The 19,045-nt window shown below is 34.5% G+C and overlaps 1 protein-coding gene across 5 annotated transcripts in view; it reads right to left on the bottom strand.

Moving 5' to 3' along the window:
• Positions 1-1,976: 1,976 nt before the first annotated feature.
• EMCN (endomucin) overlaps positions 1,977-19,045 on the bottom strand; it is a 166,017-nt gene continuing 148,948 nt past the window's right edge. For all 5 annotated transcript variants that reach the window (XM_051966413.1, XM_051966410.1, XM_051966412.1 and 2 more), the window contains 2 exons: positions 14,822-14,896; positions 1,977-6,288 (listed from right to left, as the gene is read on the bottom strand). In XM_051966413.1, the coding sequence (XP_051822373.1) occupies positions 14,862-14,896 (35 nt within the window). In that variant the 3' untranslated portion in view covers positions 1,977-6,288; positions 14,822-14,861. The remainder of the gene's footprint in view (positions 6,289-14,821; positions 14,897-19,045) is intronic.

The raw sequence follows: 19,045 nt of genomic DNA on the forward strand, positions 1-19,045 counted from the left end.
TAAATAAATTTGAGACTCATTAGCATAGAAATTATAATTGAGTCCATGGAAGCTGATAAGAAGGCTTCAGCTGAATGAATCTTAATTGGTTAGAAAGAGAATTGACTTCACAAGCTAAGAACTTCTATGATAGTCATTACCATTGATCATCATCTGGAATTGGAGAGGTGAAATTTTTGAGAGATGCTTGTTGCTTTCTGCTTTCACCTTTGGTTGGGGAAGGAAAAAACAGAGAGGGCTTTGCAATGATGGCTTCCTAGTGAAATATCTTAAACCAGGATTGTTATCATGAACTTTATTCTGATTAGACAGTATATTATTGGAGATAGTGGTTAACTAAAAGAACATGGTAAGTTTCCATTCCAGTAAAGAAGAGGATTCCACTAGCTGGGGAATGGTGAGGATAAATGGTCAAGAAGTTATGCAAAATAATAGTTTCATATGGCATAGGTGTTCCTGAATGAATTGCTGATGTTAAGCTCATGAATTTTCCAGCTGTAACTAGAGACAATGTACTTGGTGAGCGGTTTCTCTTTGAATTTGGTTATATGGGCTTACCAAAATAAAATTATCAATTAAAAAAAACAATGAAGAGTTTGGCATTTGTTCTAAACTGGATAAGAATTCTGAGCCTCGTTGAATGGAAGTGATTATTTTCAGGACAGGGATTGCCAATTGACTATCTTGATGACATAAAACATTAGGACAGCTATTTTGGTTTTGAATGGGACTGCATCTTGACATTTCTCTTATTCTCCCATGGGCAAACCACCCAAAGTAGTTAAAGTAGTTTAGATAGCCAGTTGAATTGGCTCATGTGCATAAGTTTGTTTAGGATTATCCATAACCATGCTGAAAATATCTGTCAAATATAATTGTAATTCCCTGATAGTCTATCAAAGCTGCTCTTTTGGACAGTAGTAATCCAACAGACTCAGCTACACACAAAGCTGCATGCACCCTTTCTCTTTCTTTCTCCACACCTAGTTATTCCTTAAATTCTGTAGATTCTTCCTTCTCCATATGTTTCATGTTTCCATTGCTCTCTTTCTCAAACCTGGCTACTTCTGTAAGTCTAGATTTGCCTCCCTGCTCCAATGCTTCCATGGTCTCCTCAAGTTTGTCTTCATTTCAAACTATCCCTATATATCATGGCCAAAGGAATGTCCCTAAAATAGTGCTTTATAAGTATTAACCTCAATACTGCTTTATAAGGTCTAAAACCTTCAATGGTTGCTTATTGTTTATAGGAAATGTCCAGATCCTGTTGTATAATATTCAACATCTGCCAAAATATGAATTCATGTTTTTTATCTTACTAATACTTTAAGCAAATTACTGTGCTATTTGATTTAGTTTCTTTGTAACCTGCACATTTCTACTCCATTTCAAAATATTATCCTTGTCAGGATTCAAGGTTTCTTAAGTCTCTTCATATCTTCTTGTCCTAGCAAAGTCTTAGGGCTTTCAGTGTAAGTGGTGTTCAATAAATGATGAATATTTATTTATGTTAATGATACATATTTAGAACAGACCATTTCTAGAATAAAATTTTTTATTCCATCCCTTGTTTAAACCCATTCCTATATTCTTTAATATTCAAAAACTTTCCAATTTTATCTAAAAAGACAAACTAATTCCATGTCTAATTTTCACATCCTGAATCTTCAATTCATACTACACATAGAAATTTTAGACTCAATGACATTTTTAAAATTCAAAAGCTATAAGAATCTTTAAAAATAAGTAGACCGCGATGGAAGTAGATATAAGTCTCCTTCAGCTAATTGTGCCATTGTTTAAAAATTGCTTTTTGTAGAATATGCATTACAAACAGTATTTCTGCACTCTGCAAATGAGTAAATCTTGCCACCAAGACAGAGACAACTCTGGGACAATTTAAATTGATCAAAATAGCTAATTTATCTGGGATAGTTAAATAGTAGTTGAATGGGAATAACAACACGTCACACAGCTTTACTATTAAATATTCTATCCCATGATTTGGTTTTATTGCCAAGCAAAATCTTGCAAATCCTATACAATGCATGCATTTATAATTTAAACACACAGAATATTATTAGACTGTAACAAGGTATCAGAAGGAGAAATCATGCTGCTAGCATATTGCCAAAATAACCAAAGAGATTCTGATGTCTGTTCAAAAAAGGCTCCAGACAAATGAACATTTGGTCTCAAAGTATTTGTGAGCAACTGGAGTATGTTTATATTGAGGGAAGGGAATCATATAGTCACACAAGCTATAAAGGGAATGGAACCAGAAATTTGGACATGTAGTAAGGATTGAGTCCCTGAAGAATAGAAATCATTAATTAGTAGCCACTAGAGGTGTGTCCTAGGGCCCTGTCATGTTATTCAATATCTGGCTGGTGGATATGAGCCTTATGATGGAGAGTTGTCTGCACTACTAAATTTGGTAAGGCTCATCATTAGGTGTTGACATTGTCCACTAGAGGTTTTTCTAGCTTTGTAGTATCTGGTCAGAACACATATTTTACAGTCAAAATAGTCTTACTACTATTAATAACTGACATTCAGGGCAGCTAGGTGGCAAAGTGAATAGAGCACCAACGCTGAAGTCAGGAAGACCTGAGTTCAAATCTGATCTCCGACACTTAAGATGTCCTAGATGTGTGACCCTGGGCAAGTCACTTAACTCCAATTGCCTCAGCAAAAACAAAACAAAAAACCCAAACCAAAAAACTTGACATTCACATTGAACTTTAAATCATTCTCAGTGTTTTAATTTGAATCCAGACATTCCTGACTCCAAATCCAGCACCCACTATGCCATGATGAAGTATTGGTATATGACTTTTGTGGAAAATACTGCTTAGGTGTCAAGGACACTTAAACAAATATAAATTCTTCATACCAAAATTTCTCAATGTCCTCAATGGCACTTACATAATGTTCCTGAGATTAATGACAGCAATTGATGTTAGAAGGATGTTCAGATTTACACTGAGCTTTTCTACAGGAATGATCCCCAACAATAAAAAGAGGGAACATTATAGTATGGTCAGAGCATTTCCTTCTTTGAAGAACAGAACCACTTATGGTCTCTTCCCTTTTGGGAGGAGGAGACTGAGAAGTAGTGACAAAAACCTGGCATATACTTGGTATTAGATATTATTGTTTAATTAATCATGATGATTACTAACTGTAATAATAAGTAATGATGATGCATGTTTATGGTACGGAGAATATGATCAATCAAAACATGTCAGATAGACTATGCCCTAATTTTACTTAAAACACTGGATGATGTAAGTCTAAAATGGCCTCAGGGATTCCAGGCCCTGTTTATATTTCAACAGAAAGAACATGTAGGAGAGTCACACGGAAAGGAATGTGTTGCCACCTGCATTGCAAAAAGACCATTGATTTGAGTATTTGAGTCTAATGGAAAGAAATAGACCAAAGTTACAGGGCTAAATGTCAATATTTCTTACTATGGCCTTTATTGAACTCATGGAACTTGAATGTACATCAGGACTAGGAACAGCTCACACAATTACTCCTCTGGCAGGAAGACTTAGACTATGTTGTGTGACATAGCATTTTAGCAGAGGGATAGGGATTTGTAAATCTCTCTCCACTAGCTAATTTATATCCTATTTGCCAGCCAACAACATCCATTTATTTTCAGATGACAATAGCACCAGCTAATTAGCTTTTGTTTATGTTTTCACTATTGAGAAATTTAAATTCTATTCATTTGGCCATGCCTAATCACAGCAGTGGAACCCTAACCTTTGATCCAATTCTTTGAAGAATTTGAAGAATACAGCATTTCTTCTAATTTATGACACAAACTTATTTATAAATGAAAATAGAACTGTAGGTAAGATAGAGAAAAAAAGATATTGCAAACTAGCTAATTGGGAAATCTAATTATCATCTATCTAACGACAGAACTGGCAGACTACTTTATGGAGCAGATTAAATAACGGTACAGAGGAAGAAATATTGAAATTAGAGTCACAGATCCCAAATTAGATTCCAGTATGACCTTAATTAAATAATTTAACTTTCTTAAACCTCAATTTCCTAATCTGTAAAATGAGGGTGTTGGAATACAAGGCTTTTATAAGATCTCTTCCAGTTTCATCAACAAGTAATTGTTAAGCACTTACTATATGCAACACATTATGCTAAGCACTATGGATACAAAGAAAAGTAAAGACAGTCCCTGATCTCAAGGAACTTACCGTCTAAATCTAAATCTTTGATCCTATGATCTTTGATAAAGTCATCTATAACAAGGTGATTTTTGAATATTTGTACACAATTCTACCCATGCTGATGAGTAGCCTTCATTGTAACCATTTGCCTTTTCAAAGATTCTACTCATAAAGATAATACTTTTAAAAAGTTTTTGCTTAATGATGAAATCTCTCATTTAATACAGAATTTGATTTGGATAACTCAGGAGAACCTCCAAAAGGAACATTTGTCTATCATAAGCTCTCCTTTAGCTACCATTGTGCCTTGTTCATTGCGGGAGGTAACTGGCTGGAAGATATGCTAAACTACTGAGATTTCACTCAGGTTGAGTGGTATCACTTGAGGAAAAGAGGAACTTCCTTTTCTTCAAATTTCTAACCAAGGAGAATAGTAGCCATTGAGTAGCTTAGAATGACATTGACTACCTATGTGTGGAGGTGCTGGCTTTTTTCTTTGGATTGTATAAGCCTTTCAAGGCTATTAGGATTACATTCAAGTGCAACATTTTGAAGACTGTTTTCAGAGGAGAATTTCTCTTCCCTCCTTCATTTTTCTGTATCTCACATCCCTTTTGCCAATCTCTGAAAGTCTGTGGCATGCAATGGGTTTGAAGTCAGGAACACAGGTTTAAATCCTGGCACAGATGGTATAGTATTTGTGTGACCCTTGAACAAACCATTTAAGTTTTCTGGGCCTCAGTTTCCTCATCTATATAATGAGGAAGTTGGACTAGGTGAACTCAAAGGTCCCTTAGAGCTTTGAATATATAATGCTTATGATCATTCCCTTCTCTTCCTCTTCTTTCTAAATAAGTAAGTAGAGAAATATGAATGGTAGGGTTGTGGTAAATGCTTGAATTTATATTAGAAAATTTTCTGTCATTGGGAAGCTGGAAAAAATATGATCTATTTACTTCAGAAGTAAATCTCTTCAAACTCACCATTATCAAGAGAAAGAGGGAAAAACATTAAAGAAATATACTAGTTTGCATTTTATATATTGACCTTGAGTTCCTCAAATAACTATGAATAAAATTTTGTTTAGATAATCAAAAAACTAAAGTGCTAACTTTGACATGCTTATCAGTGCCTAAGTGTCTTATAAAACCTCTTCTGATTTACTTTTGGGATGTCTGTGCATGGAGGAAAAATAGCACACAGAAACAGGATTGAGAAAGAAGCTCTCCAGAGATGATCTTTTTTCCAATTGGGCTGACATCTAGCACTATATTCTGTTTCCAAGAAAGTAGTACACTGACTGATGATAACTCAATTTATACTTATAAAATGTCCATTTTCTAATAATCAGGAAAATTCAACAATGGCCACTGGAAAATTTCCTAAATTCTAAAAGAGTTAAATACATGTAAAGGGCATAGAATGAATAGATTAATGACAAATATAGGCTTTTATCCCTTTGATGAATATAGTCCAAGAAGTATCAAATCCTAGTCATATGGGGAATTAAAAATGAACGGATATTGTACTGAGATGAATTTGTTCTTCCTTGTTTCACTACTGAACTCCATTGCTGAGTGTCCCAAAATTAATATATTGTTAAGATATAACAGGGAAATACACATATTTCTTAAGAAAATACATAATTGCTACCTCTACATTCATATTGCCTTTAAGCATTTTGAAAAAAAAATCATTACCTATTAAAAGCACAATAAAAGGATATATACATATTCAGGTATGCAAAAAAAGAGTAGGTTTCTGGCATGTGAAAAAACTGCATAAAACACTTCTATATACAAAGGGACAATAGTATATTTTAAACAGATTTGCAAGGTTCTGCTTTAACATATAAAGAAAAAATAAATATGAACACCAGATAATAAAAAGCCATTGAGATAACAAACATCTCCAAGGCTGAAAAGTGTAAATATTTTCAAGTTGAAAAGATATAGTGTAGGAATACAGTAAGTTGGTTCATCAGCCTGTGATATGGCAGTCCTTAGAATAAACAGTCCTTAACTGAAACTTGCTCTTCAAAGGAAACTGCTGTCACATATAGCAATGTGCTTTTTCACACCTGAAAAAAAGAGAAAAGTTTCAATATTCTTCATGAACCACTTTAAAGAATCAGTGTTATTTGATAATATTTTGTTCACAGAAATCAAGGTTGGTTCCTTGATTAATTTAGTAGATCTTTTTACCTGGAGGAAGTGAAGATCTTTGAGGATGCCATCTTGGCTATCCCTAAGTATCAAAAAGATAAAGCCTAATCCTGTGAACCAAGAAACCATTCAAATTTTGAGAAAAGGAAGGGGAGAGAATTAGATTCTATTTGCTTTCTATGGAAAGAGTAAGTCAATGTAGAATTACATTACAGAATTAAGAATTAGCTGGATTTTTTTATACTTAATGGATTATTGAGTATATTAATTAATTGTTTAGATGAGTTTGAAGTCAATTTCCAGAATTTGCATGGTTTAGGTCATTTCACTAAACCCCTGTTCTGTTTGAATAAGGACTGGCTCATTATTTCACAATTTTAGTTTCCCAAAGGGTTTGAAAATGGAAAGAGGGTTGGGATACCTTGAAGGAAAGGGTACTTCATGCTTTGACAACATGTAAAATAAATTAATTACATTTCTGAAACTAATTATTTTTTCTGTGTTGTCAATGAAATTTTTTTTTGTTTTTGTTGATGATTGTTAAATTCACCTTAAGAAGAAAATTTTTTAAATTTTCATCTGTTGTCAACCTAAACATCTGTTTTGTGTTAGAATTTGAATTTTACTTATATATCTTATGCATGGCAACAATTTTGTGAATCAATTATATGACATTTTGTCATTCCTTAGTTTATTTTTTATGTGTAGTATGTCACATTAGAATGAAGTTGGTAAATGTTTAATAAAATACACAAAAACATTATAGATAACATTATATCTTAAAACTGTCATGATTCCTGCCCCTTTTTCCTGTAGTCGTTACCATGCTACCTCTTTTAGATAACAGAATGGCCAGTCAAGAATGTTTTTATAGCCCCTAAGTATACAGTGCAATCATGAGATCAGGGTGACATTTCCCTCCACTCCACTTGGGGCTGGGTGTTTTATATTATGAAATACTGCTGTATCATATGATGGTGATTTTATGGCAATAATGCTGACGGTCAGTACTATGCACTAAAAGTAGCTGGGAAAAAATAGAGATTTATAAAAATCCTCTGCTCTCCCAAAAGAGAGTTGTGGTTTTTCAATCATTTTAGTGGGAGTGGTTTGTCATGTCCTTCTTCAACTCATTTTAACTGAGAGGAAACTGAGGCAAACAGAGTTGAGTGACTTGTCTAGAGATGATCCCCCAAAATAGTAAATATTATAGGGAAATGACTGTGTTATCAGATCTCTGCTGATTTTTCCTTTATTTATCTATCTATTTATTATTATTTTTTTAAAGAAACTTGTTTGTACTGATTGGAGGGAATGTGGAAATCTTCTGGTCAATGAGGTCACTGTTAGTTATAGCTTCAACAACTGACCTTTCAGTAAACCTCATATAATTCTAGTGAATTCATTATTATATTCTACCTGACTGTTATTTACAACCTATTGATGTGTTGCTTTGTAACTTAAAAAAAAGTTGGCCTTTATTTCTTCCTCCCTCCACTCCTCCCCACCCCCCCAATAAAGAAGTAGCTAGGTGGTATGGAATACTGGAGCTGCGGTCAGGAAGACCTGAAACCAAATCCAGCCTCAAACATTTAGTAGTTATGGAATCCTGGGCAATTAATTTCATCTCCGTTTTTCTGATTGCCTCAGTTTCTTCATCTACAAAATGAACACAACAATAGTACTTACTTACCTCCCAGAATCATTGTAAGGATAAAGTGAAATATTATCTGTAAAGCACTATATAAATGCCGGGCAGTTTAGTGGCATAGTGAATAGAGCTCTGGCCTTGGAATTAGGAAGATTCTCCTTTGTCAGTTCAAATCTTAATCATTTATTAGTTGTGTGATATAATGCCTGGACTAGCTTTCTGGAGGGCTTCAAGATCAGTCAGAGTCAAGATCAGTCAAAGTCCTTGGTCTTTAGGAGGAGAAGTGAAGGAGGCAGGCAAGCTGCCATGTGGCTCATCACAGATGGATCCTGGACTCTGGAGTCTGGAGCCTGAAGTCTTTCCTGCTGAGCACACTGTGGCAGAGAGACTCTGACCCTCTCCCTCAGCCCTCCAATCCTTCCCTGTGATTACCTTACCACACCACATTCAGCAGGTACCAATCATGAGGAGAGCCATCACATCACCATATCATCTAAGTATCTGTTTATATTACCATTATATCACATTGAGTAGGTACTTAGTCTTAAGTACTCTGCTGTTCTGGATTCAAGTACACCTTTTCAGAGTTTCAACCCTTTACAGTGTGACTGTGGGCAAGTCACTTAAACCTATTTGCTTCTGTTTCCTCATTTATGAAATGAGCTGGAGAAGCAAATGGCAAACTAGTTCAGTATCTTTACCAAGAAAACCTCAAATGGGGTCCCAAAGAGTTAGACATAACTGAACACCACCACCAATATAAATGCTAGCTATTATTAAATGAAGAATCTAGGGAAGGGATCATATTTTATGTGGCTTTTGAATCACTAATAATATGGTCAAAAGCATTTATCTCAGCAAATTCATATTAATTGACACCAAATAAATTCTTTGGCACTTAAAAATAGTTTTTGATATCTTTTGTTTTTCCCATTACCTAGCTTTCCTTCTGTATGCTTTCTAAAATTTCCTTTTGAAATATAAATCATTAATATGAGGGACCATATGATCCCTCCTAGCACTGATCCTTAGCCTAGAGTACCTTGATCTTCATGTTTCTATGATTTAAGAGGTCCAGGCATTTACTTTATTAAAAATCGATAACTATTTCAATACAATTGGTTTCCTTTGCAAGTCTATGTGTTTTATTGTATACACTAAAAACAATATCTTGAGATGGGACAGAGAATCCATGATACAAAAAATGTTAAGGCTCCTTCTCTGGAAGGTGAAGCTCAGAGGCACATCCCAGTCTTCATTTTATTCTTTTCTACAAATCTTCTAATTCATGTCTGTAAATTTCCAATATGTTCTAGTCTCTAGATGACATTTCATTTCCAGTTGAAAGATTTGAAAGCAATTACTCACTATTTGCCTAATCCCGGAGAAAATCAATTCCAGTGAAAATATTTTAAAGAAAACAAATAAAATGAGTTAGAAATTTCAAATTTTGCAATGTCACATCTCTCCTCTAAAAGTTTCAAGTCTCTCTGTTGCCCCAATGATAATGATATTTTCCTGTTGCCACTCATTTAAAGTCATGCATTATCTGGTTCTTACATATCTTTCCTTGCTGATTACACTTTACTCCCTTTCTCTCACTCTGTGTTCTAGCTAAACAGGTTTGCTTGTTTTTTGTTCTATAGAACAGATCCAAAACCCATCTCCATTCCTTTCTATAGTCTGTCTTCCTAATGCCTTCCTTCCTCCCTCCTTTCTACCTTGTAGAGCTTCCATCTTTCTGAAAGGCTCAGCTTAACTGTACCTCTTACCTGCGGCCTATTTCTGCCCTCTTCTCAAGGGAGTACTAGCAAATGTTTAATAGCCGATTTGGCAAAAAAAAAAAAAAAAAAAAAAAGAAAGAAGAAAGAAAGAAAAAGAAAGAAAGAAAGAAAGAAAGAAAGAAAGAAAGAAAGAAAGAAAGAAAGAAAGAAAGAAAGAAAAAAGAAAAAGAAAAAGAAAAGCAATGCATAGCATACTTTTCAGTTTAAGCTGTATCATTAACATTTTCTTCAACTCTTTCTCAAATCTAGATACTCCTCAAAACAATAACTTAAGTCCTGATTTGTAGCATTTGTCAATTTCTGAGGTATAAATGCTCACTGGTAAAATTTAAAAATCAGCTCTTGGGAACTAGCTTTTGTACTTCCTCCCCTATTTTTTTCTGCACCACTGACCAAATTTTGAGCAGCTAAGTGGTACAGTGGATAAAATGTTGGGATTAGAGTTAGGAAGACTCATCTTCCTAAATTCAAATCTTACCTCAGCACTTAACACACACCTGAACCAGTGATTTAATCTTATTTACCTTAGTTTCCTCATCTATAAAATGAGCTGGAAAAGGAATGGTAAACTACTCTAGTTTCTTTGTCAAGAAGATTCCAAATGAGTTCATGAAGAATAGACATCACTGAAAAATAACTCAACAAAGACACCAGATTTACTTTGTATTTATTTCCTATTTACTAATATTTCTTTCCTCTATGGAAAAGAAATTCCTTGAAGGAAGGGTACATTTTGATTTTGTCTTTGTATAACATGATAGGTACCTAATAATTACTAGTCAAATTCAATTGAATTGTTGAATTGACCTGATAGGTTGCAAAGTTGATTTTTTGCTATTTTTAACTGTATCTTTCCCCTCCATGCACTCTTTGTATGTCAGAGAGTAATAAGAATGATAGTTTATGTTTATCTAAACTCTTCAGTTTTCAAAGAGCTTTCATAAATATTATCTTTTTTTTTCCTCTTTAAGAATAATCTCTTGAGAATGGCAGGTCTTATATTATTTTTGCCCCTTTTACAGAGATACAAAGACTTAAAGTAGTTGAATATTTTGCCTACTTAAAACTCAGGTATGCATATTCTGCTTCTTGACTTCTTTCTATTGCAGGAAGAAGGTCATTTTCAAGGAATATAGTAAGGAGGGACCAATATCTGGCAGGATGTCTTCTAAGGTTATTACTCAAAACACTCCTTGTATTCTACACACCTTTAGTAGTTAATTTTTTTTTCTTTCAAATTTATCTAATTTCTATCTAAATTTATCTAAAATTATCTAATAATTTTTAACCATTGTTTTTAATTCATTAGACTGTAAGGTCTTTAAGAGTAGAGACCGTCTTTCCTTTTTATATTTGTATTCTCAACCCTTAGCACAGCCCTTGGCACGTAATAGGAACTTAATATTTATTGATTAATTGATTAGTAGTGCTTTAAGTTCTAAAAAATCTTTTATTTCTTTAACTAGGCATACAGGGGGCATTGTACTACATGCTGAAGGAGAAAAAAGGGAAATAAAATGTTTAGCAAAGATACAGTATCTGCCTTCATGGAGTTTATGTTTGAATGAAGCATAAAATTTCCAGCTCACTTCACTTTGCATCTACAGCTGTCTTTGGCTTCAACTTCATGTTGCAAGATATTCTCAGGATATCCTCTGGGTGACTCTCCATTCCCAGATTCCATTTTTATATTACTGTCTGTTATTAGAGTGCAAGTTCCTCGAGGGCAGGAGCTATCTTTTTTATTTGTGTAATCAGAGCCTAGCACAGTGTCTGACATAGACTAGACACTTAAAATGATTATTGAATTGAAGAAGCACCAATGACTATAATACATAATATGTGATATGCTTAATAGAGCAAATTGTGGTACCAAAACACTAGGTTCAAATACTGCCTCCAATGCTTATTTCCTATGTCATCCTAAGCAAGTCACTTAACTAAAGAAAATGGCAAACTACTCCAATATGTTTGCCAAGAAAACTCCAAATGGAGTTATAAAGAGTTAGACATGACTAAAATGATTTAACAATAACAAAGATGCTTAATGTTTTTTTTCTTAAATTAATAGATCTCTTGAATAAATTCCCATCTTCTCTTACTAGAGCCAATAGTAAAGCCAATTAAGACCTTAATAGAGGTCTTAATAGAATACTGTAGTATGTTTCTGTCTCCCTCCCCTCTAGTCCTCCAATTCAATCTTCACACAGCAACCAAAATGGTCTTCCTTTGACATACTCCTAATCATGTCTTTCTATATTCAAAAGTCTTCAGGGAACAATACTGAATAGAATTCAAGTTCTTTTTTTCTTGGAATTTTAAAGTCTCCCACAAACTGATCCCATCTTACCTTATCCCCATTTTTCCTGTACACATATTCTATTCTCTAGCCAGGTTGTGGTACTCTTTGTACCTTGGACATGACCTCTATTTTCCTAATTATGTACATTAGCCTACACTGTTCTCTATGACTGAAATGTTGTACTTTCCTGTCTTCACTTGCTGGATACCTATCCATCTTTTAAAGGCCATCTCAATTATTACTTATACCATAAATTCTTATACCACAAAACCACATTTCTCTTGCCATTAATAATTCTCCCACACAATGTTTGGTGTGGATTCTCAGAATATATCGTTGGGTTAATGGAGCAGTGTCCCAAGCTAGAAATGCAGTCAAAGCTATTTTCTGAAAGTCTTTCTAGTCACAAACTCAGCCTTTATGGGAACACACTGGTCTTTTGAAATGAGGGCATAGATAGGAGGACAAGGGAGAGGAAATTTAAGGGATGATAGCATTTGATACCAGATACCTGGTTCAGAGTCACACAGATACACATTTTGATCTACTAACAAGTAGATAATTCAACAAGAATAGGCGTTAAGGACATCTCTGATTAAGTTGAGTAAATCTACCCTGTCTCAGTTACCCATCATGATCCACCAGTCAAACATCACAGCTTAACTAGAACTTCTCATAGCTACTTTGTACTCATTCAGACAATAAGGAAGTCACATTAACAGTGTAAGCCTTTATTCTCATAAGATAATCAAGTCTTGAGGAAGCTCCCTTTTTAAGGAAAAAAACTAGCTTATTTTGCATGGGGAGAATATCACTGTCATCATGACAAGAATACAGGCTGTCTCACAAGTCTTAGTTCATTTTTAGTCCAAAAACCAAAGAGTGTTAACATGCTGTGGCCAATGATAGCATGGGTTATGCATTTTTTAATTTTTGTATTCCAGTACCTATCCTAGTGTTTTGAACATTTTAAGTGCCTAACAAATGCCCCAGCTCTGAGGTGGATATTTAATAGTATCCAGGAAATTATCAAGAAGAGTCAACAAAACACAGTGGGAAGATAGTTGGTCTTGAAATCAGAAAACCTGAGTTGGACATCCTAGGTCTGATGATGTAGCTACAATCTTCATTTTCTTAAACTATAAAATGGGTATTTATATTTTCATTATCTCCCTTCTAGGGTTTTTGTTATTGTTATTATTAGGAAAAGTACTTTATTGATGCTAAAATACCCTGTCAATGTGTGGATTCCTATGATTATTAATTACATTCCTTACACTATTTCTTTCAAAGGATTGGGGAAAGAAAGGTATGGTATAAACTCTAAAAGTACTAGGTAATTGTTACAGCTATCCTCATGTTTATTATAATCATCCTGGGAACTTGAGTTTGTGGGAATCTAACAATATAGATGAGTATGAGATGAGTATAGATGAGTATAACTACATAAGACTTTTAGTTTGATTCAGATCCCACAATCCTGTAAGATACCTCCATAAAGAAACAGACTGAAAAAGGATAAATTACACAACTAGTTTTCCATACATGAATTAGGATTTGAACTGAGCTCTTTCTGATTCCAAATCTAATGCTTTTTCTACAGTAATACCCCATCATCCCATTTCTTCTGTCTTGTTTCTGAGTAGTATGATGGACCATGTTCATGGAACAGTTAATGAGAAAGAAGAGCTATATGATTGCTCCTCTTGTATGTCATATTAGATACTCTTCTTGTGCTAGTCCTGCTTATATATGAGACATTGTCATTACCGTTGAGTCATTTCAGTTATGTCTGACTCTGTGAGCCCATTTGGGTTTGTTTGTTTTTTGCAAAGATATTAATGTAATTTGCTATTTCCTTCTCCAAATCATTTTATAGATAAGGAACTGAGGCAGACATGGTTAAGTGACTTGCCCAGGTTGCATAACAAGGAAGAGTATGAAGCAGCCATGAGGAGTTCTAGTTAAGGTAAATTGTTTGGCTGGTAGAGTAAAAAATTCAATTCTTTCTGACTTCTAAGCCAGGCACTCTATTCATTGCTCCACCTCACTTCTCATTACCTATGGAACTTGGGCAGATGACTAAATTTCTCTGGGTCATATTTCCTTATCTGTAAAATGACAGGGTGGAAATAGATGACCTAGTTGCAAAATCTTTCCAATTATAAATCCTTTAATCTTATGATCCCAGTGCACAGCTTTTAGGGAGGAAGTACATGGTAAACAGCAGCATATATACATGTCAACTTTTACTATGATACAAATATTATCCATGTCACAGGGCTATTGTTGCCTTTATATAAGATAATATATATAAATAAGTGACATAAATACACTTATTTCTATTAAGAAAACCACCTGAATCATCTCTGGAAATAGCACTCAAAAGGTGCTGTAATGTATTATCATACTGCACTGCTTTTGATAGGTGACTTGGTATTCCACAGATTATATAGATTTACCAGAAGGATTTCCAAAACAAGCTCAAAAAAATTCATTCTCTTGACATCCTTCTTTGTTTCTAAAGTTTTGTAAAGAAAAATAGGACTTGAACCTATCATTGACACAATCCATTAGTTTTTTAATTTATAATGGTCTCAAAAAAAAAAAAAAACAACAACAAATAAACCAACATGCCTAAGTTGCGGCAGGCTAATGATAATGGATAATAATGAAAATCACAGCAATTGAAATGAAAGCAGAAAACTTACATTTTTATTGGCCCAGGTGTGGAGAAGACTCATCAGCTTGTCAGTTTTTATTTTTTCCTTGAGCAGACTGCTCACCTAAGGAACAAAAGATATGTTTTGATCTATGAGCTCAGACAGTGAATGAGAACAGGAATAGAGTTTCACAGCCTACTTTTTCAAAGAGAACCCAATTTCCTTGCTAGAATGTCAGCACAAACACAGCTGGCTTCCCACTTCAGCTCAGTGGGTGTCCACCCAGTTTTTAAAGTTTCTTTATTTGCTATTTGTATGTTCTATTTCCACTAAAAAAAAGGACATTGGATCAGTATGGAATAGTGGAAATAAGATTGGATTTGGAGTCAGGGGAACTAGGTGAATATCTTGCCTCTTCTATTTTTTACCTGCATGAATCTGAGAAAATTATTTAACTTCTCTGGGTCTCAATTTAATTCTCTTTAGCATCCCTGATGAGATCATTCACTTATCTCACATTAGCATTGAAGATTGGATCGAAGAGGAGCTACTAATAGTATTCTCAGTCTTATGGTTGACTATCTTCTTGATACTTGTAGCTCATGAGCCCCCACCAATTTGCTTCCACTAGTAGACTTAGTTCTTAGCAAACATATTTATTCAAATAGCACAAAAAGAACAGTAGTTACAAAATACTTTACACATAGTCTGTAGCCCACTTTGTCACTAATATATATGAAGTATACAGGAGGAAGAGTGGTTATGAACTTCCAATGATAGTGATGCACCCATGTAGATAATATACTTTGCCAAAGCAATTTACAGTTTTAAAACTGCAAGACCTTGATGTCCTTTATTTCTCCAAGGTTCCTTTAGAAATTCTCTGGGAGACATGAAGTTTAAGTTGTTTGGTTGCTGTTAGGCTTATTATAGAGCAAAATGTTTAAGATGAATTGGTCAATTTGTTGATAGGCTTAGGTTAAGCAAGTCACTTAATGGCTATTGTATCAGACCAGGCAGATTGTTTGGCCACTGGTTTCTTTATAGAATGTGATGATTTCTAATGGTTGGGTAAATTAACTGAATTCCCTGGAATAACTTTTCCTGGGTGGGTATGGTTTTTTCACTATCTCTAAAGTCTGCCTTGACTAGTTGCTATAGTATTCTTTTTAGAAAGTATTACAATGATCTTTTCAGCAAGAGAAAGTGACCCTTAATCAAGGATTATCAAAAGTCTTTCCTTTTAGTCTCCTGAAGCAAAACTTTAATTATGAGGCCTAGTTCTTCTAGGTTAGAAGGAGAAGAAGTCTAATCTCTCCTATTAACAATTCTTCACGGGACAACTAGATGGCAAAGTGAATAGAATGCTAGGCTTGGAATTACCTTTATGAGTTCAAGTCTGGCCTCAAATATTTATTGTCTATGTGGTCCTGACTAAATTACTTAACTATGTTTGCATCAGTTTCCTTATCTGTAAAAAGATCTGGGAAAGGAAACAGTAAACCACTCCAGTATCTTTGCCAAGAAAACTCCAAATGGGAATAATCAGATATTATTGAAAATGTACTCAACACACACACACACACACACACACACACACACACACACACACACGCACACACCATTCAGAGGTGGCTTCCCTCAGGGAGAGCCTTCATCATTACTTATGGTGCTTAGTCTAATTTATACTTCCCAACTCTTATTGGATCTTAGGGAGATGACTGCTTTGAGACAAGGTGTGGTATTGTTCTATATCCTGGAACAAGCTCATTGTATTGACTTCTTCACATGAAATTGAACTATTTAAACCACAGATCTTTTTAAAGTTATGGAATAACATTTTGGCATCTAAAAGGCTTTCCATTTACATTTCAGTATCTGTTTTCCCCATTTTATATTTTTGCTTAATCTCAAAGGGTGGATTATTATGCTTCTTTAAAATGAAGGACATGCCATTAGTTGGGGAATGACTGAATGGTATAAGAATGTTAGGGAATATTATTGTTTTAAAAAATTGATCAGCAGGATGTTTTCAGAAAGGCCTGGAGAGACTTACATGAACTGACCCTAAGTGAAGTGAATGGAACCAAAAGAACATTGTACACAGCAACAAGATTATGTGATGAACAATACTGATGGATATGACTTTTTTCAACAATGAGGTGATTTAGACCAATTCCAATAGATTTGTGATGGAGAGAGCCATCTACACCTAGAAAGAGGACTGTGGGATTGAATGTAGATTACAACATAGTATTTTCATCTTTTTTGCTGTTGTTTGCTTGCTTTTTTTCTTATTTTTTTCCTTTTTGATTTCATTTTTTATTTGTGCAGCATGATTTTTTTGGACATGTATGTAGGAGAATTGCGGTGTTTAACTTATATTGGATTACTTACTATCTCCGAAGAGAGAGGGAGAAAAAAATTGCATACAAGATTTTGCAAGGGTGAATGTTGAAAACTATCTTGAATATGTTTGAAAATAAAAGTAAAAAGCTATTGTTAAAAAGCAGAAAGAAAAAAAAAAGAAAAAAATAGGAGATCACTTGTCCACATATGGGTCTGCAAAAATGAAAAAAAAAATGGATGCATATATATTGTCTCTAAGGATATTTTTCTCCCTATCATCTGTGAAAATAGAATCAGTTAGACTTCTGTGACTGTGAAATGATTTTATTTTTAGACCAGAGCCATGACTTCACTAGTAAGGGGAAGAGTTGGTGAAGATGCCATTGTCACCAGTATAAGTCAGCACCTCCTCCTCCAGAAAGATTCCTGGGGCACTGAGAGGTTAAGGGATTTTCAGAAAAAATGATTTGAATCCAGGTCTTCCTCATCCTAAAGTTAGCTCTTCATCCATTATGCTATACTTCCTACCAACAAGAAGACAATAGCTCCTCTGAATAAGAGATCTTTGTGAAGCAGGTTTGCTCATAAATAGAGCTTTTTCTTTTTCTAATCAAATTCTCTATATTTTGATCCTATTGTGGGAAAGTTATCAAAGGATTCTCAATTCAATTAGAAGCACTATGGAGTAGGAGGTAGGTGCTTTGCTTTCCAGTCGTGTCTTTCATATTATTTCTGTGGCCTAAGGCAAGTTTCTCAATGCCTCAGTTTCCTAATTTGTAAAATAAGAGGAGTAGAACAAATCTAAGATCCCTTCTAGATTTAACAAACTATGATGCCAAGTCTCAGTAATACCTCTGCTTACATTAGAATATCAGCATGCACAGTGGTAAGAGATTTGACCTGAAGCAAGGTGGATTTAGATTCAAGTCCTACTTATGACACATACAGACAAAGTAACTGGGAAAGTTAGTTAACTATTCATTGCTCAAGGCAATTATTTTTGTTTTTTATGAAATTGGGATTTACTTTCTTAGGATACAATGCTAATAAGTGTCAGAGCTGTTTGACTCCTGGGCCAGTGGTCTATCTATTGTATTATCTAGCTGCCACTTCAAGGCAATTCTTTAAAACAGTGAGTTGTAGAGAGTATACTGAAATGAATTAGTAGATGGCATTATATTGCCTAGGAATTCCCTCTACCAATGACATACAAACTGATTCCCTAATTCCATTATAAACTTCAGTATTAACATGATCATGAACTCATGGGCCAAACTGAACAACGAGGAAATGACTGAGTCCAAAGGTACTACAATTTTGATGAAGCAGAGAAGGGACATGAAAAGGCATCATTAAAAATGACAGTGTTCCATAGCCAGGAACAACATAAACCCTAATCTAGATGATTAGAGTTTGTCTGGTATCTGACATTTCTATTAGTAATTAATTAATCCCATGTCACCCATATCCTTTAAAGATACTGAAAAACCCACATTAATCACCTGAGAGAAAAGCAATAATGCCCATATGGCAATCTAGAAAATCTTTGCCACTTAAATAACTAAATCTTCATTTCATCACATCAGAAACCAATCTTTTCTTCCCTCCCACTGAAATCATCTGTTTCCTGAAGTATAGCAACTATGACAAAGAGGGATAGACAAGTAATGCTCCTTGTTGATAACAGACTCATCCCTTTGGGTAAGGCAATGAGGGCCCAATTGAGAAGGGGGAAAGTAAATTAATGGGAATGGAGTTTTGTCTACTGGGTGACAACTCTTTGGGAGGAATCAGGATTTGAATCCAAATGCATAATTTCTGTGAAAATAATTAGATAATGATGATGATGATGATGAGGATGACAATTATTATTTCCCTTCGATCAAACAGCATATATTAACAATTTTAAATTGTTTTTTCAGT

The sequence above is a fragment of the Antechinus flavipes genome, chromosome 6 (genome assembly GCF_016432865.1).
Source record: "Antechinus flavipes isolate AdamAnt ecotype Samford, QLD, Australia chromosome 6, AdamAnt_v2, whole genome shotgun sequence".
Taxonomy (NCBI): domain Eukaryota; kingdom Metazoa; phylum Chordata; class Mammalia; order Dasyuromorphia; family Dasyuridae; genus Antechinus; species Antechinus flavipes.